Source organism: Psittacula echo (assembly GCF_963264785.1).
Source record: "Psittacula echo genome assembly, chromosome: Z".
Taxonomy (NCBI): domain Eukaryota; kingdom Metazoa; phylum Chordata; class Aves; order Psittaciformes; family Psittacidae; genus Psittacula; species Psittacula echo.
The window spans coordinates 57,196,893-57,217,545 of NC_137742.1; the positions used below are offsets into that span (position 1 = coordinate 57,196,893).

General features: G+C 40.9%; 1 protein-coding gene across 1 annotated transcript in view; it reads left to right on the forward strand.

The window, feature by feature from the left end:
• Nucleotides 1–1,095: 1,095 nt before the first annotated feature.
• LOC308232379 (PALM2-AKAP2 fusion protein-like) overlaps nt 1,096–20,653 on the forward strand; it is a gene marked incomplete at its 5' end in the record, with an annotated part of 55,067 nt that continues 35,509 nt past the window's right edge. The window contains one exon of the mRNA XM_080638501.1: nt 1,096–1,155. Within this exon, the coding sequence (XP_080494627.1) occupies nt 1,096–1,155 (60 nt within the window). The remainder of the gene's footprint in view (nt 1,156–20,653) is intronic.

Consider the following 20,653-nt stretch of genomic DNA (forward strand, 5'->3'; position numbering starts at 1 on the left):
ACTGGATATAAAATGTTGAGGATCACTGAGACAGATTTGAGTCAATATAAATCTAAAAATTACTTGTTCTTCCTGTATCAAAGGAGCAAAAGGAAGAAAAAAGGCTGGGATAAGTTAGTTACTTGATCTGTGTGGCTGGATTCACATCGGTGGTGGTTTGTGAGTATAAACAACTGTTACATAAGAAAAACAAAGATGGCTATGGTGTGCATACAGCACACCATTTTCTGAGCAGCAGTAGGGTGCAAAATTATCATTTAGAGTTCATTACTGAAATAACAAATGTAGAAAATAACAGAGCTTTGCTCTTTTACCAGTTTCAGCTCTTGGAAACTATGTCTTGGTCTCTGACTGAAAAACAATCCATTAAGGAAAACTTAACCACAAAAAAGGCTGCAGCTTATATTTCCAATATTGTAAAGAACTCACTTCAGTGTATTTTGGAGAAAACCTTTCAGTCTCATTTCGGTTGATAATTTTATTTACTATAGTGGTTTTATTGTGAGAGTGTTTATAGCAGCTTCCCTGTGAATTTGTTCATCAGAATCATGCCGAATGCCAAGTAGAGGTCAGGATCCAGAGACAAGGAAGGGGAATCCCTTCTGACAGTAGAAAAGGGGATTTCCTTTCAGTGAGGCTAAAAGATAATAGCAGAAATAAGAAACGCAAAGCTACAGATGGTCCCTGATAACTGCTTCTGGACTTGGGAAGCAGAGTCAAATGCCAGCAGTGGAAGTTACAAACAAACTCGAGATTTGCAGGGAGGGAGGGAGCGACGCTGCCACGAGGGTGCTGGCCACCATCAGCTCCTCTGAGAGGAGTGGGAGGTTCAAAGGTTATCATCCTATTTATGCTAATTGAGTTTGAGCTAAGCTCTTCCCAAGGAAAAAAGCCTCTTATTGAATTAGTTATTCAGTTCCTCAGGGTGCAAGTGGAATGGTTGTAGCGCTGTCTTAGTCTGCTCACGGGGCCCTTGAAGAGTAAAGCTAAAGGATTTCTCTCAATTTTAAGCATCCCTCAGATGAAGAGCAACCAGGAGACTTGAGAGACTTGCGTGCCTTTTACTATTTAGTCTGCCTACAGAAGGGGCCAAACATGTTCAGGTACACAGCACCCTGGCAGGTCCTCTGCTTGTCCATGGAACAGAGGCTGAGGGTAAGACCAATTTATTTTCATAATATTGTTGAACAAGCATAACTTGTAATCTTAAGGATGTGCTGTAAAGGGGAGGCAGCATCACAGAAACTGTACACAGAAAATGAAGGATCTTTAGGGATGTGCAGTGTTTGTTCCTTCATTGTGAATTTTCACGTTGCTGTTACTTGATGAAACAAGTCAGAAGTAGTTAGGTGAAAACGTTGTGTTTGTTTATGTGTCTCTGCGTTTATATTCATACAGCAAACACAGGCCACTGTGTGCCTCTGTATGTAAGAAAACATTGTTAATAATTTTAATTTCCATAGACCCGTCTATCCCTAGGCTTTTGAAATGTTTATAGGCACAAATTAATTAAATCTCATAGCAGAGTTAGGAAATGCATGTGAAGATAAGGCTGCAACCTAGATGAGGTAAGTATTTTATTCAAGGTCATGCAGCAAGTCAGCAGCAGATAGGGGAATGAAATACAGATCTTCTGATCCTGAGTCCCTTTAGTTGCTTAATGCCTGTTAGTTGTCTTCTAAATTAGATTTTCTTCAAGACCATTAGCCTTGAAGACTCATGAAAGTACATTTAACTGTAGCAGTAGAACAAGTGCGGGCAAGACTGACACCTGAAGAGTGTAAATTTAAATCAACTTGGCCTGTCATTATTTGTATACTTATTCTTCAAGTATTCTTTTTGTATATTTGTGTTGTATAAGTATTTGTATACTTATTCTTGCAGTACTCTTTTTCATGAAAACAGTCTACTAGTCTCTGATGGCATTTAATATGAAAGAGTTACTTTGCAATTCAAAAATACCTATTATGTTTCCTCAGCTGTCCTGATATCTGGTGTGGTTTTTCTTTCCAGAAATGCCAGGTGCCAGAAATACCTTTAATTTTTAAAATTTCTAGCCTCCGAAGTTGCAAAGAAATACTGAAAAGTACGGTTTCTCAATACTATCCTCCTGATTTACCTCTTTGTGCCTCCCCCAAAGTTGCAAATCGAAATTAAAATGCTATTCATATCACTCTGTTTTTACAACTTGCAAGAATTGCATCTCACTAGCTTTTACGATTTTTGAAGATTGATCTTATTTATCAGTCTCTAGAAAGTGCATGCTTGGAAACAGAATAATCAAGGTCTGCATACAGAGCTTGTTTTCTGTACAAGGATAGTTCGCATTTGTTGTTGCTAAGTCCACTTTGATTATTCCCTTTCTAATCCTTTTATCTTAAGGGATCCAAACTGTACAGATTGTACAGATCACTTATCAGTCATTACGTAATCTTCTTTGGGATGGAGGTGCTGTCGAAAGGATGGCACCGGGATTTCCAAAGGTCTGGTATTTGTGCAAAGTCCCCCCCTCTGCCATGGGGTCTCTGGGATGGTTGTAAGATCTCCTTCAACAGAGGTTTTAGGGGTTTTTTAACCATACCAACTATATTATAAAAGCTTACTTCTGGATAAATATAAATCCACATTATACATGGCTTTCACAAACACTGCATTTTTGCAGAAGCATCTCCCTTCTTTCCCTCCCCCCAAGTGCGTTAATCAAGAAAAAAAGGTATCACGAAGTCCGTGAAGTGCTTTTCTGTACCATTTTGACATAGACTGCTCTGCAGTCATTAAGTTGCAGCATATCTGTGACACCCAGTATGTTACCAGAAGTTGTAGATGAAAATTTGGCTGTGTGTCTGGTGAATCCCTGAAAGCATGGCATTCTTCATTGAATTTTGCAGAGCTGTTCAAGTACTAAAGCGATGGTAATAAATTTTGTATGTTTGGATCCAAATGCATTAAGGTGTCAGAAAGTAGAATGCCAGCATTGGCTTGCGGTTCAGTCTCTGGGCTTCAATTCAGGGTATTGCCTAAGCCAAAAATTAAATAGGGTGCCTGGGGAACACTCACATCAGATGAAATCAAGTGCCCACTTTCTGTCAGAAAGGCTAAAAGATTAAATAACTTTACCGTCCTTGTAGTACAATCTTGTGGCAGTGATACCAGCTCAAACAGGAATATGTATCTCTGTTCTCATTGAAATCCATTGAGCAGATGGCCACTTCATTGAATTAAGTGGTGCCTTCAGCTTTCTTGCCTTCATTGCTTGCTCAAAACCAGGCAGATACGGCTTCCCTATAATAAGTGATGCTGCACCCCCATATGGATGATGAAGTCATGCCTGCTACAGCTGTGCTAGGTTGTGACATTGTAGCCCGCTGTCTGTATACCACGTGTTCATTCCACCTGCATGGACAACTTGTTGTATCAAGCTGGGAAGTGCTATATACAGCTGTGCTGAGAAGGTGTGAAAGGATTTTCTCTGGGTAGTGCTAGGACACTTTGAAAACTCAAGTATGGCAATCATGTGAAAGCTGTCCATATTCCCTGGTTTACAGTTCTGCCTTGTACATACTGAAAACAAGCAATGCAGTTTAATATAAATATTTATTTGTGTAAGTTACTTGCATGTCTGTATTGCAATTAGCTAATTTAGTCAAGCCACTGATAAATTTCACATTACCTTTTGCCTGTACAGCCACTGTTGTACATTAATATTTATTAAATCATATTAATTAGCTGATGAGGGTACACCATTGACCCTTCTTCAGTAAGGGTGCTGTATTCATCACTAGTCTTAGGTAAGCCTGTGGTCCATCCAAAATCGCCAGTTGGCATTTCATGCCCGGAAGACAGTCCAGCTCACCTTTGACTTGCATGAAAGCTGTGGTCAGCATTCAGGCTTATAGCCTGCTCCTGCTGAAGTCAGTGGCAAAACTCTCTGTGGTTTGAACTGGTGCAGTGCGGGGTGTAAAAAGATAACGTGATAGTGTTAGAAGGTACTATTTATAGTGACATCGAAAGTGTAGAGGTTTTGCCAAAACATTATTGCTAGGGGCTTTGGACTTAGCACAGGTAAGATTAGTGGAAAGGCAGGTCCACCTCTAGTCTCTTGATACATAGCAAAACTGTTCTAAGACATTAGGGGCACATTCAGGCAGTGCAACATTACTAGTAATTTGATTTAATGAATGCTGCTCATTTAAAAAGGTTGTAATTTGTGCTCAGCCCTTAGGAAGTAAAGAGGAACTGCAGTAACATAAATTCTCTAAAGCAGAGGCACAGCCGTTCTAGGTGTGTGACTAAAGGACATCATAAGCCTTACAAGAAACAAATAAAGATTGTATGTAAATCATTAGGGTTCTGCAGTTGCACTGTCAGATTTGGCGTTCCGAATTTTACTGAACTGTTGAGTGCCGTATGTTTGCACTAAATCATTTTGAATTTAAGATAGATAAAAAATGAAAAGGTCTTACCAGTAAAGGTAGATCTGAACCTTTACTTTCGTTAGGGTGCATTTTGCTTGGCCGGGTGGTGGTGTTCCTGACTCTGTCTGTTCTAGCATCTCTAGATTTCAGTACTTTACTAGGTGATGTGGTAAATGACAGATTTGGAAGAAATATTGAAGTTATTACATGCAAATAATCTGTTTCTAGCTGATGAGTCCCAGATTCCAACTACCACCTATTAACTCTGGCACTGAAAGCAAGTAAATTTTCATATCTAACCAAAACTGTTCTCATTATGTCTTCAGCGATGCAGATTGAATTAATTCATGGCTTTGTTCTCTTCAGAGTACAGAGCTGATAAAATTTTCTGGCATTTTTCAGGAAGGAGACTCTCGAGAGTGGTACTTAACATAACTCTCCAGTGCTTATAACAACCCGCGTTCTCAGGCAAATGAACAGCCCTCCGTAGTGAAAAATAATCATCTGGTCTTGCAACTGGAGTGGTGCTATCAGACTGGTACTTTGTTTTGGTAACAAGGAAATACAAAAACATCTTAGGAAGAGCTGACTTACACTTTACATTATGTGATAGCAGAAGATGACTATACATAGATTTGGATCAGGTATTGCCAGTCATCACATGCAAGGTCCTAGCAAAGCACCTCAGTGTCTCTTACAAAGTAAACAGAAGAAAGGGCAATAAATGCCCACTGTGGCTGGATGGTGTTTGGTTGCACATAAGTGGCTCTATCCTCTCTGTACTGCCAGGTTTTTTGCTTGTGAGTGTTGGACTATTTAGCATTTCTCTGAAACTTTTAGTTCATGTAATTGAAGAAGCATAGAAGAATTTCAGCTTGCTTTAAAAATAATTAAAGTTTCTAGCTTTTTCTCTTTGCAGAAGAAACTTGAAAAAATGTCAGACTCTGAGGGCTTAAAAAGCATGAGGAAAATACAAAAGACTATATAGCTATATTTTTGTGCTTTTAAATGGCACTTCTTGGCTTTCTGGGACTTTAGTAATGATGTCTGAGCAAATAGAATTATTTTTATTGCTATGTGATTAGGGAGGTTTAGTACCATCAAGTGCCAGCAATCCCTTTGGGCATGTTATTGCAGTAACATGGGCCATTTTATCTTTACTATTGGTAGTCACTCTGCTGCAAACTGCACTTAAACCACATCTAGCTTGTTGTTTCTGCTGCTGTGTGGTGCCCATAATTCTGCCTTTCAAAAGTGCTCCCAGTTCTTTTAAGCTTCCATTTTCCCTCTTAGTCTTTAGCCTTTTAATGTTGACCCCACATGACACAGGTCTGCCCAAGGTTTAGAAGCACTCACTGCCCTTTGTTACAGCATTTGCATGACTGCCTTTAAGGATTTTGTGGTGGTGTTTCTACATGCATGGTGTTTCAGCATGTTCAGCAGAAAATATTTTCAGTTCTGTCTTGAAAACTATAAATATTATTTGTTACGCAGCTACTCGTTTATTGTACATTCTGTATCTCAGAACTTAAACCTCATAAGAATTAGAATTTTAAAATAAGATTTTTAATAGGATTGAAAAGGAAGAATACAAGCATGCATACGTTGAATGAAAGATAATTAACTGAATGGAAGAGGTTAAGATCCAGGACTGAAGTGTGTGATATTCAGCTGGTTGCCCTTGAATAGGCCAGCAATTTCAAACCAAGAAAAATCAAGAAACACCCACAGAACTTACTACGAACATTAAAAAAAGAAAAGAAGAAAGCCTGTCATGTTTCAGAATATCACGCATTCATCTCAGTTGATGAGTCAGCCTGAACTTAGGATTTAAATCTTAACAACTTGCATGTAGGAATCCTGTCACTTGTCTGCCATTGGGGCAGAAAGAAAATAATAGTGGCAGCAGACCCTAAAAATGGTGGAAAAATGGAGGAACCAAAACGAAGGAGAACATGAGGGGTAAACAGACCTATCCATCTGAGAACAGAAGGTATAGATAGGAAGGCCTTTTATGACAAAGAGGTCCCAGGGCCCTTGGTGTAAAGAAACTGGAGAAGGCAGAAGAAAGGGAGTAATGGTTAGTTGGAGGAAAGAAGAAATGATGGGTTTCTAACTGATAACAAGAAGCTGGCAAATAGAGGTGCCTTAATCTGTTTTGAGCTGACCACTGTGTTCACTGTCCTCATTCAGCAAGAAAGACTTAGAGAGCACATTCTCAAGATAGTTGCAACTGTATGTTTAAGCATGCTGCTCTATGCCTTCACTGCCATTTTCTAGCAGTAATAAGAACCAGATTATGATGAGGTGTTCATAATTTATTCTGGGCCATTGAGGTATAAATTCTAAATAATTAAAAATTGGCGTCAGTTCCCATTAGAAGGTCTCATTTTGTACTGTGAAAGCATACCTGGATTTAAGGACAAAAAACAGAGCTTTTGCTGAAGTCAGTTTTTTTATCATAATTCCTGGAAGAACTTTTCCAAGCCATGGCAATCATCAGGGAAAAAAGTTATTGAGCAAAGTCACAGTAAAATGCATCATTAATTATAACCCACCCACATCCAGTCACCGTATCACCAGACACTTCATTGGAGGAAGGAACAGTACTGTTGGTATTCATGACTCATTATATTCATGGGTTATAAGGTTTAAAGAGTCAGCTGTGATCACGTTATTACTGGCATTGTGATATAGACCACTGAATTTCCCTAAATTGACTTCTGTTTGGATTAGAGCTTATCTTTTAGAAAAACATCCAGTTTTGATTCCACATGTCCTGGAAGGGAGCATTCATCACAGCCTGTATTAAATTGTTCCCTTCATTAATTATACTGCTAAGAGCTTCCTGTTAGAAGATACACATTATTTTACTCTTGGTCTCCCTGAATACTCTGCAATGCAGACAGAAATGTCTTGTGCTCCATTCTCTTCCGAGGAGGTGGCTTTGTCTGAAGACTGTTGAGTGACTGCTTTTTTTCCTTGCATAACCTGTGGGCTTGGAAGAAGTTCTGATTTATGGCTTTAATTACAGTCTGTCTTAACCATGTAAAAAGCCTTCTCAGTGTTTTCCTCCAAGTCTCACCGTTGTGATGCCAGCACACACCTGTGACTGGGAATATGCACATAGCCTCTGCTTTTCTTCCATACTACTTTCACCTTGTTGTCACCCAATATAGCACCCTATCTTCATGTCTCCACATTTATTTAGCTCTAGCTGGAGGCATGACCAGGCTATTATTGCTGTGTTAAAGCTAGGTTAGTGTCTCTTAACACTGAGGTCCACATCTGGCCTGTGCCTAGCGCTTCTGAGCATTAATCAGATTTCCTGATGAAATGGCCAAGGTGAAGTGTCTTTGTTAGAGTTCTTTTTGCAGTTTTGGCATAGCTTGGGGCTGTATTTACATTACTGCTTCCTGCAGAATCAAAATGTATGTTGATGTCAGAGACTTGCATCCTCATCCTTTGAGTCAGGTGAGGACTGTTGGCTGTCTGCCGCAGAAGAGGCAGGTTTAGAGGTGAACCCAGCCAGCAATGTGGTCTGCAGCCTGTGTTACCAGCACAGAGTTGTACTTTTGCCAAATACAGTTATGAGGTTCTTGTGTACAAACCAGAGTGGTGACAGGATACAACATGCAGGTGTGAGTCTGCATGAACTTGAAGACGTTCGCTTAACTACTCTGCAGGTTTCAGCAGTATTTCTGTTATAACTGGCTGTCACATCACCTCAGAAAACTTCTTTTTTTTCTTGATGAATTTGAGACCACACTAATTAGTGAGATGTCAGTGCTAATGCACTGATAAATAAGCACATTAGCCAGGTTGTTACTTAGTTGCTGAGATGTTCAGTTCCCTAGTTGAAGATATATAGTACAGTTGGGTAAATTCTGCTTAGCTAACTTATTCAGCGATATCCTGTCCAAGTGTGTCTGGAACTTACCAGCTTATGCATGTCTATACAGGGTCAAAACTTGGAAGATGTAGCCAAGCAAGATGGTACCCACTGAGCAGAGTATTGGGGTTCTAGAAAACCATTTCTGCATGGAAGGACAACACACTCTTTCTATGCTCTGACAGAGCAACCCCGAAGTCCCGCCCGGGTCCCACCTAGGTCAAGTTTAATTATCCTTTCGCAAGCAGGGGGTGCTTTGCCTGCTAGTCAACAAGGTGAATAATGATTGTTCTTGATTTGGAGAAATGTCAACCCTTGGACTGTGGTGTGGGTGTTTTGAATTGAGCCATCAGCAAACTTTTGGAGTAGCCTGGGTAACTTTCCTATGGAGATTGTTAAGAAAACTAAATAGTGCTGTACAATTTTCCTTTCAAAATCTGAGATTGTCAAGCATTAGAGGTTATGTTAGTGATCACATTGGCCTTTTGGTGTGTATTTAGTTTTTCCCCTTCATGGGGCTTTATCCCAAGCTTGCAATGTTGAACACACAAAATTCAGCATTTAAATCTGAATGTATACACATCAGTAACATCTAGATGTATCAGCCCCAGGAACCACTTTTTAAGATGTCAATAACTGAATATGGGAGTTTAAGCAGTAGGGTTCCAGCATTTTTGTTTTAAGGGCCTGGTCCGTAGTGTTTGTGGTTCCAAAAAACAATGAGCTCTGCTTTCAATACAGCTGGAGCTGGTCCAGCTCTTCGCTGTTGTCCATGTGCAGGCTACTGCTCACCATTCCAGAAGAGAGGCTGATTCCCACGTTCATCCCACTTGCAGACTGCAAAACAACTTGGTTTTCTTCAAGTGGCTTTTTTTTCCCGTGACTTTATATTCACAGAACTGTTGAAAGTTCAAGGTGATTTTGAAGTGTTGCTATGATCATGGGTTTAATTTTATTTGCCTTTTAATACTAGACCTACTAAGAGGATTTTTTTTTTCACCTGTGATGTAAGAAATGTTAAACACTACCTGATGAAAATGCGTTTGTTATTTATAGGTAAATCCAATTATTCAGTTAGTTAATGGATCTTAAAAATAGCTGTGAGAAACAGTCATTCGTATATTTGCCAGCAACAGACTGCTACCTCCCTCCATGAAAAAACATCACTGTGATTGATGGGTGTCCATTCAGCTTTGTGAAAGGAAAAACAGACCTGTTAGCATAGCTTTATCTTACATGTCACAGATAACAGACAAATCAGTGCTTATTGAGCCACCCTATAATTGCATTAGTCTGTAAACTTCTGGTGTCCTGATTTCTTCTCTTACTAAACTGAATGAAAAGAGTTGGAGACATGGTTAGACAGTTGCACTTGTAGATGAGAGATTTCCTTTTTTTTTGGAGGTCTGCTTTGCCGGCTTGTTTTTTTCTTTAAAAATGAGACATGTTTTGGTCTGGTGTTATTTTTTGTAATGCATTGCATCCCGCTTGTAAAAAATGTTTGGATTTTTTTAAGCTAAGTTTATTTATAGCTCACAGATCTCACATGATGAGGACTGCCAGCTCTACATCATCATAAAGAATGCAAATTGAATTCTGAGATTAACTGTTGTATTTATTTTTCTAGTTATAACTAATTTAGGTCATTGCCTTATTTGAATGTGTCAGTTTTGACAAGTGATGTTCAGCTCTTAAGAGTGCACACAGATCTGCTCTCTGTCATTGAGTTTCAAAGTGCATAAAAAGAAAAATAAAACACATTTTTATCCTCTTCATAAAAGTTCTTTTTAAATAATCAGGTTCTTGTTAGCCTGTCAATCAGAAAGGGAAACCACCAACACTAACATGTCAAATGCGGGGGGAGAAGGATTGTGCTGCATTGTTTTTGTTGTGTGAAAATCAGCTTGAGATTTTTCTCAGCATCCAGAGTTCCTAAGCTCCTGCATCAGAACCAGAGAAGCCACCTGGGGCAGTAAAGTTAGGCAGGTGCTTAAGCGTGTTTTAAAGAGCCTGTGGCAGGGGGAAGGAATTTTGAGCAAGGGAAAGGAGTTTTGAATGGGATGCCACAGGCACTTTTGTCTACTTCAGCTGGCAGCTGCCACTGCCCCAGCCCCTTCCCCTGGCCCTGCAGCTGCTCCTGAGAAAGTAATCAGCCAAGGTTTGTCCTAAATCTGCTGCATGACCACAGAATCCTGTTCAGACAAGAACTGGGTAAACACGACAATCTGTAGTCCAGGCCTCAGGCTTTCAGCCTAATAGTGATTACAGTTCCAGTACTTTTATAGTAACTGTTAATGGAAAAGAAGCCTAGGTATTAACCCTCTCCTGAAAGCTAAACCCATGTTTACTAACTGGTCAGTCAGAAAAGTGGCAATGAAAAATAAAAAGTAATACTTGGTCGAAAATTGTGACCCTAGAAAGGCAGACAGTGCCAGACAGTCTGTGCAGTTCTCAACAGTTGTGCTGTTGCCCTTTTCCATGAGTATCTGTTCATTTATGGAATGAAGAAGAATCAATATAAAACCCTAAAAAGGACTGATGCCAGCATAGGCAATTAGGTTTCCTCTGATGGACAGAGGATGGCAGAAATTTCTCACAAGCCCTACCCTGCATTTTACTGGCAACCATCCTTGCCTTCCTTATGGTTGTCTGTGTGCAAGAAGGTGGGAGGAGGCTTCAAAATGGGTAAATTTTGCCTGTCTCTTTTGCTAGAGTAATTAAGAACAGAAGCATGAGTTATGTGTTTCCCCCTGTGGATGGCTATCTTTCACTTGGTGATGCTCCATAAGTAATTCACAGGATGGTAATCTAGCCCTTCCTACCTGACTTTGAAGCTGCTCTGCCTCTCCCCCTGAACTGTGTTACAATTTTGTGGTGATATTTTGGCCCAGCTTACCCTACTACAGGAAAGGACTTCCCGCACTGGAGGGGGAGGAGGTGCTGGCACAGAGCTGTTCACCAGCAGCTGCCAGGTAAAATGGAGTGGAGACATCTCAGAGCCTTTATAGCACCCCATGTGCAGTCTCACACCTAAGGCGTTAATGCCCACGTGTCTAATTCATGAGTCTGGCTCCTTACCACGCGCCAAACATTTGACACGTTGCTTATACTTACTACTCTTTCAGGCATTCCTGATTTATAGGTTGTCCCAGTTTGCTGGCTGTTTTACTGAACCTCCACTCTCTTGGTAAGATGTACTAAGAGGGTGGTCTCCTAGGAAAGGAAGGCATTTTAAAAAATACCGATTTAGATAATTTTATAAAATAGAAGTAATTTCCTGTCACATTGTGAAGCACCTGGGTGCCTACAGTGTGGTTTTAGGTCTTTGTATGGCGGGAATAGAGATACGGGTAGTGGTGTTCGGTTCATCATCCCTGTAACAGTAAAAGAAGTATAGGTGGACTTTCTGGGTTTCTTATTCTGCCTACACTTTCCAGATTGCATCCTTTAATACACGAAATGGCAGTGCCATCCCATGTTTCTCATCTGCCTCTGGCAAACTGTCACATTAGTCATGCAGGAATGCAGGTTGGGAAGACATTGCAAGCTGGGCAGCCTTTCCCAAACCTGGAATTTGACATGAGATAGCATATATTGGCATATGCATGGATGCGAGAGATGAAGCTCAGCATGAAGTCATCCTCTGGCCCCACAGTGGTTTTATATTGATATCTCAGTGGGAGCAGCTCACTCTCTGTTTATCTATATGAAAATGCCAGGAAGAGGAAGGATGAGCTCCTTCTCCATGGAGGTATGCTCTCTGACGCCCTGGTGTGTTGCTGCTGAAGAGAGCCTTTCACTGCTCCTAAAGACAGCTGTAGACAGGAGCACAGGCTAGTACAACATTTGCAATTGCTTTCCAAAAACCCTTGCCATTGTTAGAGTTTTAATTTGCTGAAGAGCTGAATTGAGCTCAAAAAATCATTATGGGTTGATTTTATTGTTGCTATTGTTGTAATAGGAGGAGGGAATTAAAAACAAATGTGTCAGTGCCAATGTTTGCCTAGAGTGTGAGACAGTACGTTTGTTCAGAGACTGGTAGTTACCCCAGATTGTAGCTGAAGACTTGAAAATGCCAAGCAGGAGGACTGCTGGGCGGTTGATGAGCTGTGTTTCAGTGCTGTGTTCAGAGTGAGATCCATACACAAAACTTCAGTATAAGTCAGCTTGTGCAGAGGCAGAATGAATGGGCTCAAACCGCAGGGTCCCACTATTACAAGATGCTACATGGAAGGAATGTGATGTGATGCACTTAGCATGACCTGTTTTACCAAGACGTGAGCAGGTGGTGGAGAGAGGAAGCCAGAGGAGGAAGAGGGACAGCTGACACTGAAGAGAAAGCTTGAGGAAAACCGAAGACATTTAGAAGGAAGAGAAAACGTTCTGGGGAAAAACTCATGAGACGTTTTGGACATGTGAGTTTACATGGGTAATAATCGTTGTCAATTCTCCCATCTCCAAGAGGTTACAGCTCCCATTTCTCTCTTAGTTGTGATGGAACAGAAAAGGTTTCTGCCGGACACCCCTCCATGAAGCCACTGTGATGCTCAGAGATGCTGGAGAGACAGTTCCTTTTAAGTGACAGAAATGGTGGGAGTGAATCATGTCACAAGACTGTTGTCACAGGGTCTGGCGCACAGTTGGCAAGTCTTCTCTCAGTGATGAGCATCTTCATTAATAAACGTGGCTTGAACATATAGTTTACAGCAGTGCTCCTAGTGCTTGTGCCCCACACAGATGTGGCGGAGCACTTGGCTTGTAGGCTTTGGGAGACTTCTTCTCATCTGTTGCCGCTAGTCATGTAAACTGCCGCAACTGCATTTCCTAGATCTTGCAAATAGAGATAATGAAGATTAGCAATACAGGAAGAGTTCCAAAATGAACATTGTGTTTTCATAATGTGTTTTCAAGTGTGTTTGCAACCACTGCAATGTCGTTTTATCTTGTCAAAGAAATGTAGACAAGCTGTAGTGCAAATGAAAACCAGTCCTGTTACAAAAGAAAAAAAGAAAAGTAGAAAAGGAAAGGGACATAAACAGTTGCCCCAGCTAATTCCAAGGCTACTAAACTGTCAACCAGCGGTTGTATATATACTAATTTCTGTATCCAGGGCCTAATTCATGCTGTCTGTGTGGAATCTCTAGTGGAAAAAACCTGACAATTATGGCAACACAGTCCAGTAGCGGGTCAGCAACAGTCCCATAAGCTCTCTGGACTTCACTCAAGATTACAGGGTTACAGAGAGGTCTTTGCCATTAGTCCTTAAATGAGAATAAATAAATCTGCAAGAGAAGAATTTCTAAAAAAAAAAATAATCATGTCATCAAGAAATCATGTTGTAATGCCCTTACACAATAAAAAATAGGCTCTCCTGTGTATTCTATTAATTAATCAACACACAAATAGACAGTATGTGTAGCCCTCTTTTTAATAAGATTTTCTGTTATACATCTTCTATTTAAATTAATGTTTCTGTTAAAACTCAGGAGAGCTTCATAGCCTCGTATACACTTCAAGATTAAGTATGTGCAAACCTACTGTGCACATGTGTTGACTTTCAGAGTGCTTTGCCTTTTCTCCTGATTATGTGAACGCTGAGCATCTGCCTTGTCCTAGGACAAGTTGTGCTGCTTGGAATTCTTTCTCCTTGTGTGTTTTTTAATGCCCCAATATGGAAAAGCTCCTTCAGCATTCCTCTTCACCCCCCTCTCCAAAGTGTGAAAGGCAGTTCAGATATTTCCAACCCAGCATTTTTTTAAGTAAGAAAATATTATTGCATCAGGAGGAGTGTGCTTACAGTGGAACATGGTGCTTGTTTCAGGGCATTTACTGTTGGCAAGATCGTTCCTGTTTTTTCCTGTTCAGCTCTATGCTTCAATCTTGTGTCTTAGAAGGCAGTGGAATTTCAGGGGGATCTGGTAGCCCCAGAATTTATGTTTCATCACAGTTTCACCAGCTTGGAGAGAAATTGATAAATTGCACTGAAGAATTAATTGAATAATGAATTAATTGAATAATGAACTGAGCTTTAATGCTGAATTTGTGTAGGATGTTGTACTACAATCACATCTATACCTTTCTGCACACTGCCATCAATTCAATGAAGTTTATTTTATAGCAGGGAGGATTAAAAGAAATTTATGATGACTAGGAAGATAAGACAGTGCCTCAACACAAGCTTATTGGTAAGACACTACTGAACAGTTGCCTCTAAATACTGGACAATCGCTGCAACAAGGAAATGTGTGTTCATGTTTCTTTTGTAATTAAAGATACCTTGACATTTCCTGGTATGCCCTTGCCCATTTGATAAGCAGCACTGTGCTCATCTTTGTCTGTATGCCTGGAGTCTTGCTGGATGGCATTATCTTCTATTGGCGTTGGATGCATGTAAAAATTTTAAACTGTAATCAGCAGGCACTCCTACTTGTATTTGCTTTTCCCATGCCTTTATGGAATTATAGGAAAGGAAGATTATGGATTTCTAAAAGGTTTTAGTGCAATGAACTGAAGCTGGGGTTTTAGACAAAGAATAGCCTGCCTGTACCTCCTAATCTATTGTACAGCTGCTTTTCAAGGAAAACGCAGTTCTTGGAATCCTGGTCTCTTGTGAAGTTTAGCCTCAGAAGTTGCTGCTGTGATGGAAGAGACTTAATGTCAGTTGGCCATTCAAGCATCATCTTGATTCTGAACACCCAACTCTGTTGGTGCTAGGCGATATTGAGGGGCAGGGGACTAAGGGTTTGGGGTGGGAGGGAAGAAGTCAGGGAAAAAGAATCTGGACAGTCTTTCGCGTACCGTAAAGTAATTCTGTTGCTGCTACTGTTGTTTAATAAACAGAGCTACCCTATTAAGAAAAACAGCTACCCTATTAATAAAACAAATCAGTTATAATAGAACAAAATGGGTATGTTTTGAAATTTGCCAATCCGTATTAAGCATAGAAGAAGTGACAGCTAAGTAAGTCCAGCAAAAGAAGCATTAAATGCAACTTGAAATATACACTTCTTTTCTGAGCTTGGGGCTGTTTGACATTTTGTAGTATGTTGTCTTGGTTTGTAATAGGCTAGTCATATTCAATTTATGTTGATAAGTTGCCCTGTGCTCCCTACTGATCTCCTTCAGGCAAATGGCAAATAGCAGTGGGTGCTGTTGTTGCAACCAAGTGTTCTTTTGTTTCCTGACTTCTGGGATTTCTCCTTTCTAATTTTCTCTATTCATGTTTAGGTAAAGCACTGTGCCTGTTCAAATCTATGGCAATCCTGCAAGAACCCCATACATTCTTGGGTTATATTTAGAAGAACTTACTGTAAATCTGGTTTATATAACATATTCAACAGAAGGCAATAGGAGGCTTTCTTCTGAAACCCCAGCTAAACTTCAGATAGCCTTAAAGCTTTTCACTCTGACTTCAGACTTCTGCATCCCTCAAAATTCGGTTGGTTTTCTATAAACATGGGGAAAGATTTGATTCCACTGAAGAAATCCTGATCCCCATAACCCTGAACTCTCTGTTTTGCCTGTGCTGGATATGTAACTCTTAAAGATGGCAGCAGAGTTAAGACACTGAGGTGTAGGCTGAATGAATGGAAATTAACAGGCATAACTCTTGACTCACAAGACTGGGAGTTACCTAAATATTTTGCCCTGTTTCAAAACAAACATTTTTCTGTTAGTGATTTCAAAATTCCCAGGGATCTTCGTTTCCAGCTACCTTATCTAAACAAATCAAAACAAACGTTGTGCAAGGTTCCTTGCTACCACAACGAATGGTTTGTTTTTAACCACTTGGGTGGTTGTGGAGTGGACTTTTCACCTTGTCCTTTGTGTTCGCCTGAAAAACACCCCAGCATGTAGGATCATAGAATCATAGAACAGTTTGGATTGGAAAGGACCTTCAAAGGTCAGGTAGTCCAGCTCCCCTGCAGTTAGCAGGGACATCTTCAACTAGATCTGGCTCCTGAGAGCCACATCCAGCCTGGCCTTGAATATCCCCAGGGATGGCAATTCCACCACCTCTCTGGGCAACATGCACCAGTATTTTACCACCCTCATTGTGAAGAGTCTTTTCCTTATGTCCAGCCTGAATCTCCTGTCTTTCAGTTTAAAACCATCACCCCTTGTCCTGTTGCAGCAGGACCTGCTAAAAAGTCTGTCCTTATCTTTTTTATGGCCCCTTTTATGTACTGAAAGGCAACAATAAGGTCTCCCCAGTCTTCTCTTCTCCAGGGTGAATAAGCCCAACTTTCACAGCCTTTCCTCATAGGAGAGGTGCTCCAGCCCTCTGATCATTTCTGTAGTACTTCTCTGCACCCTCTCCAACAGGTCCATGTTTCTCCTGAGCTTAGAGGTCATCTCAAATGATAACAATAATTAAAACTGGTCTAGAGGAAGCTTCTTGCAATCACTTTGCATTTACAGAGAGGCAAGAGCCTGCACAGGACTGTTCCTGTCAGGCAGCTGAGATAGGACTGCTGAGGTACCCCTTTGGTGTCCATGCGTGCCTAGTACATGGGAGCACGAAGCATCTGAGGATGGCTTGCAGCAGGACAGAGTGGCTTCCTTCTCTTACTGCAAGTGCGGGTCAGGCTGGCTTGGGTCAGGCCCCTTAACACTAAGGGGCTCATCTGCTTCCATACCTGTCCTGTGAGGGATGCTGAAAAAGTTTACTGTGAAGTGACTGTAGTACACAGCCACAGGAGTCGTTCTGGCTGGCAGTGGTGGCATCTGCTGGCACAGGTTGTGGCATGCAGTTTTCGCCCACCTCAGCACCCACAGCAAAAGCCTGTAGATAAGCCAGTGCTTTTGGGAGTTACTGAAAAATCTGAGAAAATGCAAGAGGGGAGAGGAAGTCTACCCCCTATACATGGCTTGCAACAAACCTAAGTAATTTGTCATTTCCGATTCCTTATTTGCTTCCTAGAGTACATAAGGAGGTGAACAGCCAAATATTAACTGTAAGTGGAAAATGAAAACAAGTAAGTAAAAGGGTGTATGACTTTTCTAACTTGCTTTTCCAGCCATCATCTCTTCATGAAATGTTGCAGTCTCAGCCAATTGGCATTTATGGCTCCAGCCCTTGTAATTTTGACAAGGTATTCTAATGTTTGCTGCACTGGGAGTAGTAACCATGCCACGTGCTGCATTCTTTCTGAACGGAGAATGCCCCCAAGGTCCAGTTTTCATAGCAGTCAGGTGTGAGAACATCTTTTAAGAAGTTTAACCTGTTCAGCAAGGGAAATAAGAAGGATGAAGACCATATTTTGCCTTGGAAATTAATTTCAATATGAGTAGCATCAAGAGAGGTATTCTTTGAGTTGGGCTGACAGATACTCTAGGTTTTCACTAGGATTAAAGTTTCTGAGGTGTGAGTCCTACGAACATTACCCAGTCCAGCTGCCGGCATGAGTAGACATTTCTGTGAGTACAAGATCACATGGAGGCATTTTCTTTATGGAGAAGCTTGAGCCTTTCTCCATCATGAGAAGTCACAGTCCCAACAACAAGCAGTAACAGAGCCTGGCACTGGTCCCTTTCCCTGTGAAAGTGGACAGCAGCACAGCAGCTTCCCACTGCAAATTTCCCAGAAAATGCAAAGCACTAGTGAAATGTAAGAGCCCTCTGCTCCCCATTAAGGTTTAATGTGACAGTTGCCTCTTGGAATATATTTTGGTGGCCATTCTTGAGCAGTTCATGCTGAGCAGTTATTCTCCTGCTGCTATGGTAGCTGACCAGACTTTGGCTGAAAGGCGGGTGTCAGGTGGGGGGTCTGCTTCAAAAGGGAGAGGTTTGAGGTGTGGGCGACCTGTCCATGTAGCCTGTTCTCAGAAGCTGGTTTTATTTCTGTCTCATCCCTATTGCCTTTATAAGCACAGCAGGCCTGGTTACAGCACCAGGGGAAATTAAACTGACAGAGCTAATTTGTTCTCATAAAATAAATAGAAGTGGCGTTTGGGTTTACAGCGTCTGATTTCCGCAAAAGGAGGAGGAAGGACAATTAAGATTGCTCGCCAGATTAAATTCTTTGTAATTGCTGGCTATCAAATAGCCACTTAAACATGAGGAAATATCCAAGAAAACTGTTGGGATTTTTTTTTTGTTTGTTTCTTTTTTAATTATTTATTGCAAGAAAGAATTCTGTCAGATTGGCTTCTCTGGGTTCTATGATCCCTGACGAAAACTGAGAATTGGCTTGTGAGCAGATGTGACCTGACCATCATCACAGATAGATGATGATAGCACAGATACCTGCTCTGAAAACTCCCCTCTCCTCACCTCTGCTCTCTGCATCTCCTCACACCATGTGGAGCTACACAGAGAAGGCAGAAATGTTTAACCTGGAGGGAAAGCTGAAGAATGGAGCAATTCACTTAAATTCCAACCATCACTGAACCAGACAGTGACAGGGCTGGCATTAAGAGCCTTTCCGAATCTTCTGTCTTTGTCATTTTACTTCAGTCCCTTGTACATGATATCCTTATTTTTTTTTTTTCCTCTGCTGGCTTGATAAGGTAGATGTGTGGAGAAGATATTAAAAATGTGAAGGAGATCCTTAAAATGTTTATTAAACTTTAGCTGTTGCATGCTTAAGCACCAGTTTCGCTTCCAGCAGCCAGCCTTGTGGAGCCCTTTTCATTTTACAGTCCCAGACAAACATCTGTGGAGGTAATACAGTTTGAAGATAACGAACTGAAATGGTGACTGTGGTCCCATCAGACCTTCCTTTGTGAGTAGGAAATTTTGCTGTGATACAGAGGAGACGGATAACACTTTCCCTAATGAGGTGTGTGCCATGAAAAGACTTGGTACAGAAGAAAGTAAGGGAATACTTCTGGTGCATGTTTTTCCTTCTGCTGTCGCATGTCATGAATTTAATAGTCATCTAAGGGTGCTAGTCTGACAGATAAAGTCAAGACAAACATATATCTATATCTATCAAGACAAATACACCTGTCTCTCTTTATCTATCTTATCTATCTATCTGTATATCTAGTCAGACAGGCAGGGGTTTTATTCCCTGAACTGGAAGGGGATGCATAAGAGGATTTGTTTGGTTTACCTTGAGCTTGCATACGCTTTCCATAAAGAGGAGCACCTCTTTTTCTTTTTTCTTCAAGCACATGTTTCAAGAATAGAATTAGCTTTTTGCGACAGGTTGTAATGATAACCCCGTAGCTCCCGGTGTAACCCGGTGCAGTTATCTCCAGCATGGGAATGTCTTTGGGCTGATGGGGAAGCATCTGTGTCCTGCAGTAGCTGAAAGGGCTTGAGTTTACAAGACCGCTATAGTATTGTGACTGCTTAATCAGGAGGTGTAATACTGCAGATCTCTGTTTTTGCCACATTTTTAAAGAATTTGTGGCCCCTGCTTTGTTTAACCGTAACTGCAAGTCGAAACCAGCAGCTAAAATCTGAGATGGCTTCTCCCAGAAATGCTCATATCATAGACTGTGCCTCACATCCAGTGCCTCATCATGTATCTTGAAGGTTCGCAGGGGAGCTGTTTTGAGTTAAAGAAGCCTCCCAAAGTCATGAGTCTCTTACAGAGAACGTGGTGTCACCTACATCTTTTTCTTTGACTGCTTGAGCTCTTGCTTACACATCTCATCTGCCTCTACAGGTGGCCTCCTGGCAGGGACAGAGCAGTCTTGTGTCCATTCAGCATAAAAAAATGCATATGACCTGCCATTTTGAGAGACAAAATTGGCAGCAGACCTGAGGATCAGATTGCTTGTCTCACACCAGCTTTTCACATACAAAGATCTAGTGGAAAAATCGGCATCCTTGACTTTAATGTGCATTTGTGTTGCATATTGGGAAGATTAGAGGCCTGAAATCTGTAAATCACTTTGAAATGGTCCTTTTTTCTCGGATTGTAAGATCAGTATCACTCTGGCTTTCATAATCACACTGTGGGAGTGTTCAAAACCCATGTAGATTAGGCCCTCAAAGACCTCCAGGGCATGTGGGTCTTTAGAAAGTGGCAGGGAGAGTATATAAGATAAATAACTTGTGACTTTCTGCTCCTTCAGAGACCACAGGTGAAGCAAAGTTACTTGAATTTCATATTTAGTCAATAAGGAGCTGTAGAAATTGCATTTTAAATCCATGCACTTTAATACAGAATTTTATTTATATATGAGGTATTTATCCCTCATCATAGTGTAGAATTCTTGGATGATGCAAGTGTAAAAAAAAAAAAAAAAAGGGGTAATACAGGTAAAGTTATAACTGTGTATTATAATGTCTGGGGAGTATGAGAGGTGATATATGAAGGCACACAGTATTTCCTGTCACTTCAGGCTCACCAAAGCCACTCTTAGTTTTATTTTAGGACAAGGATGTT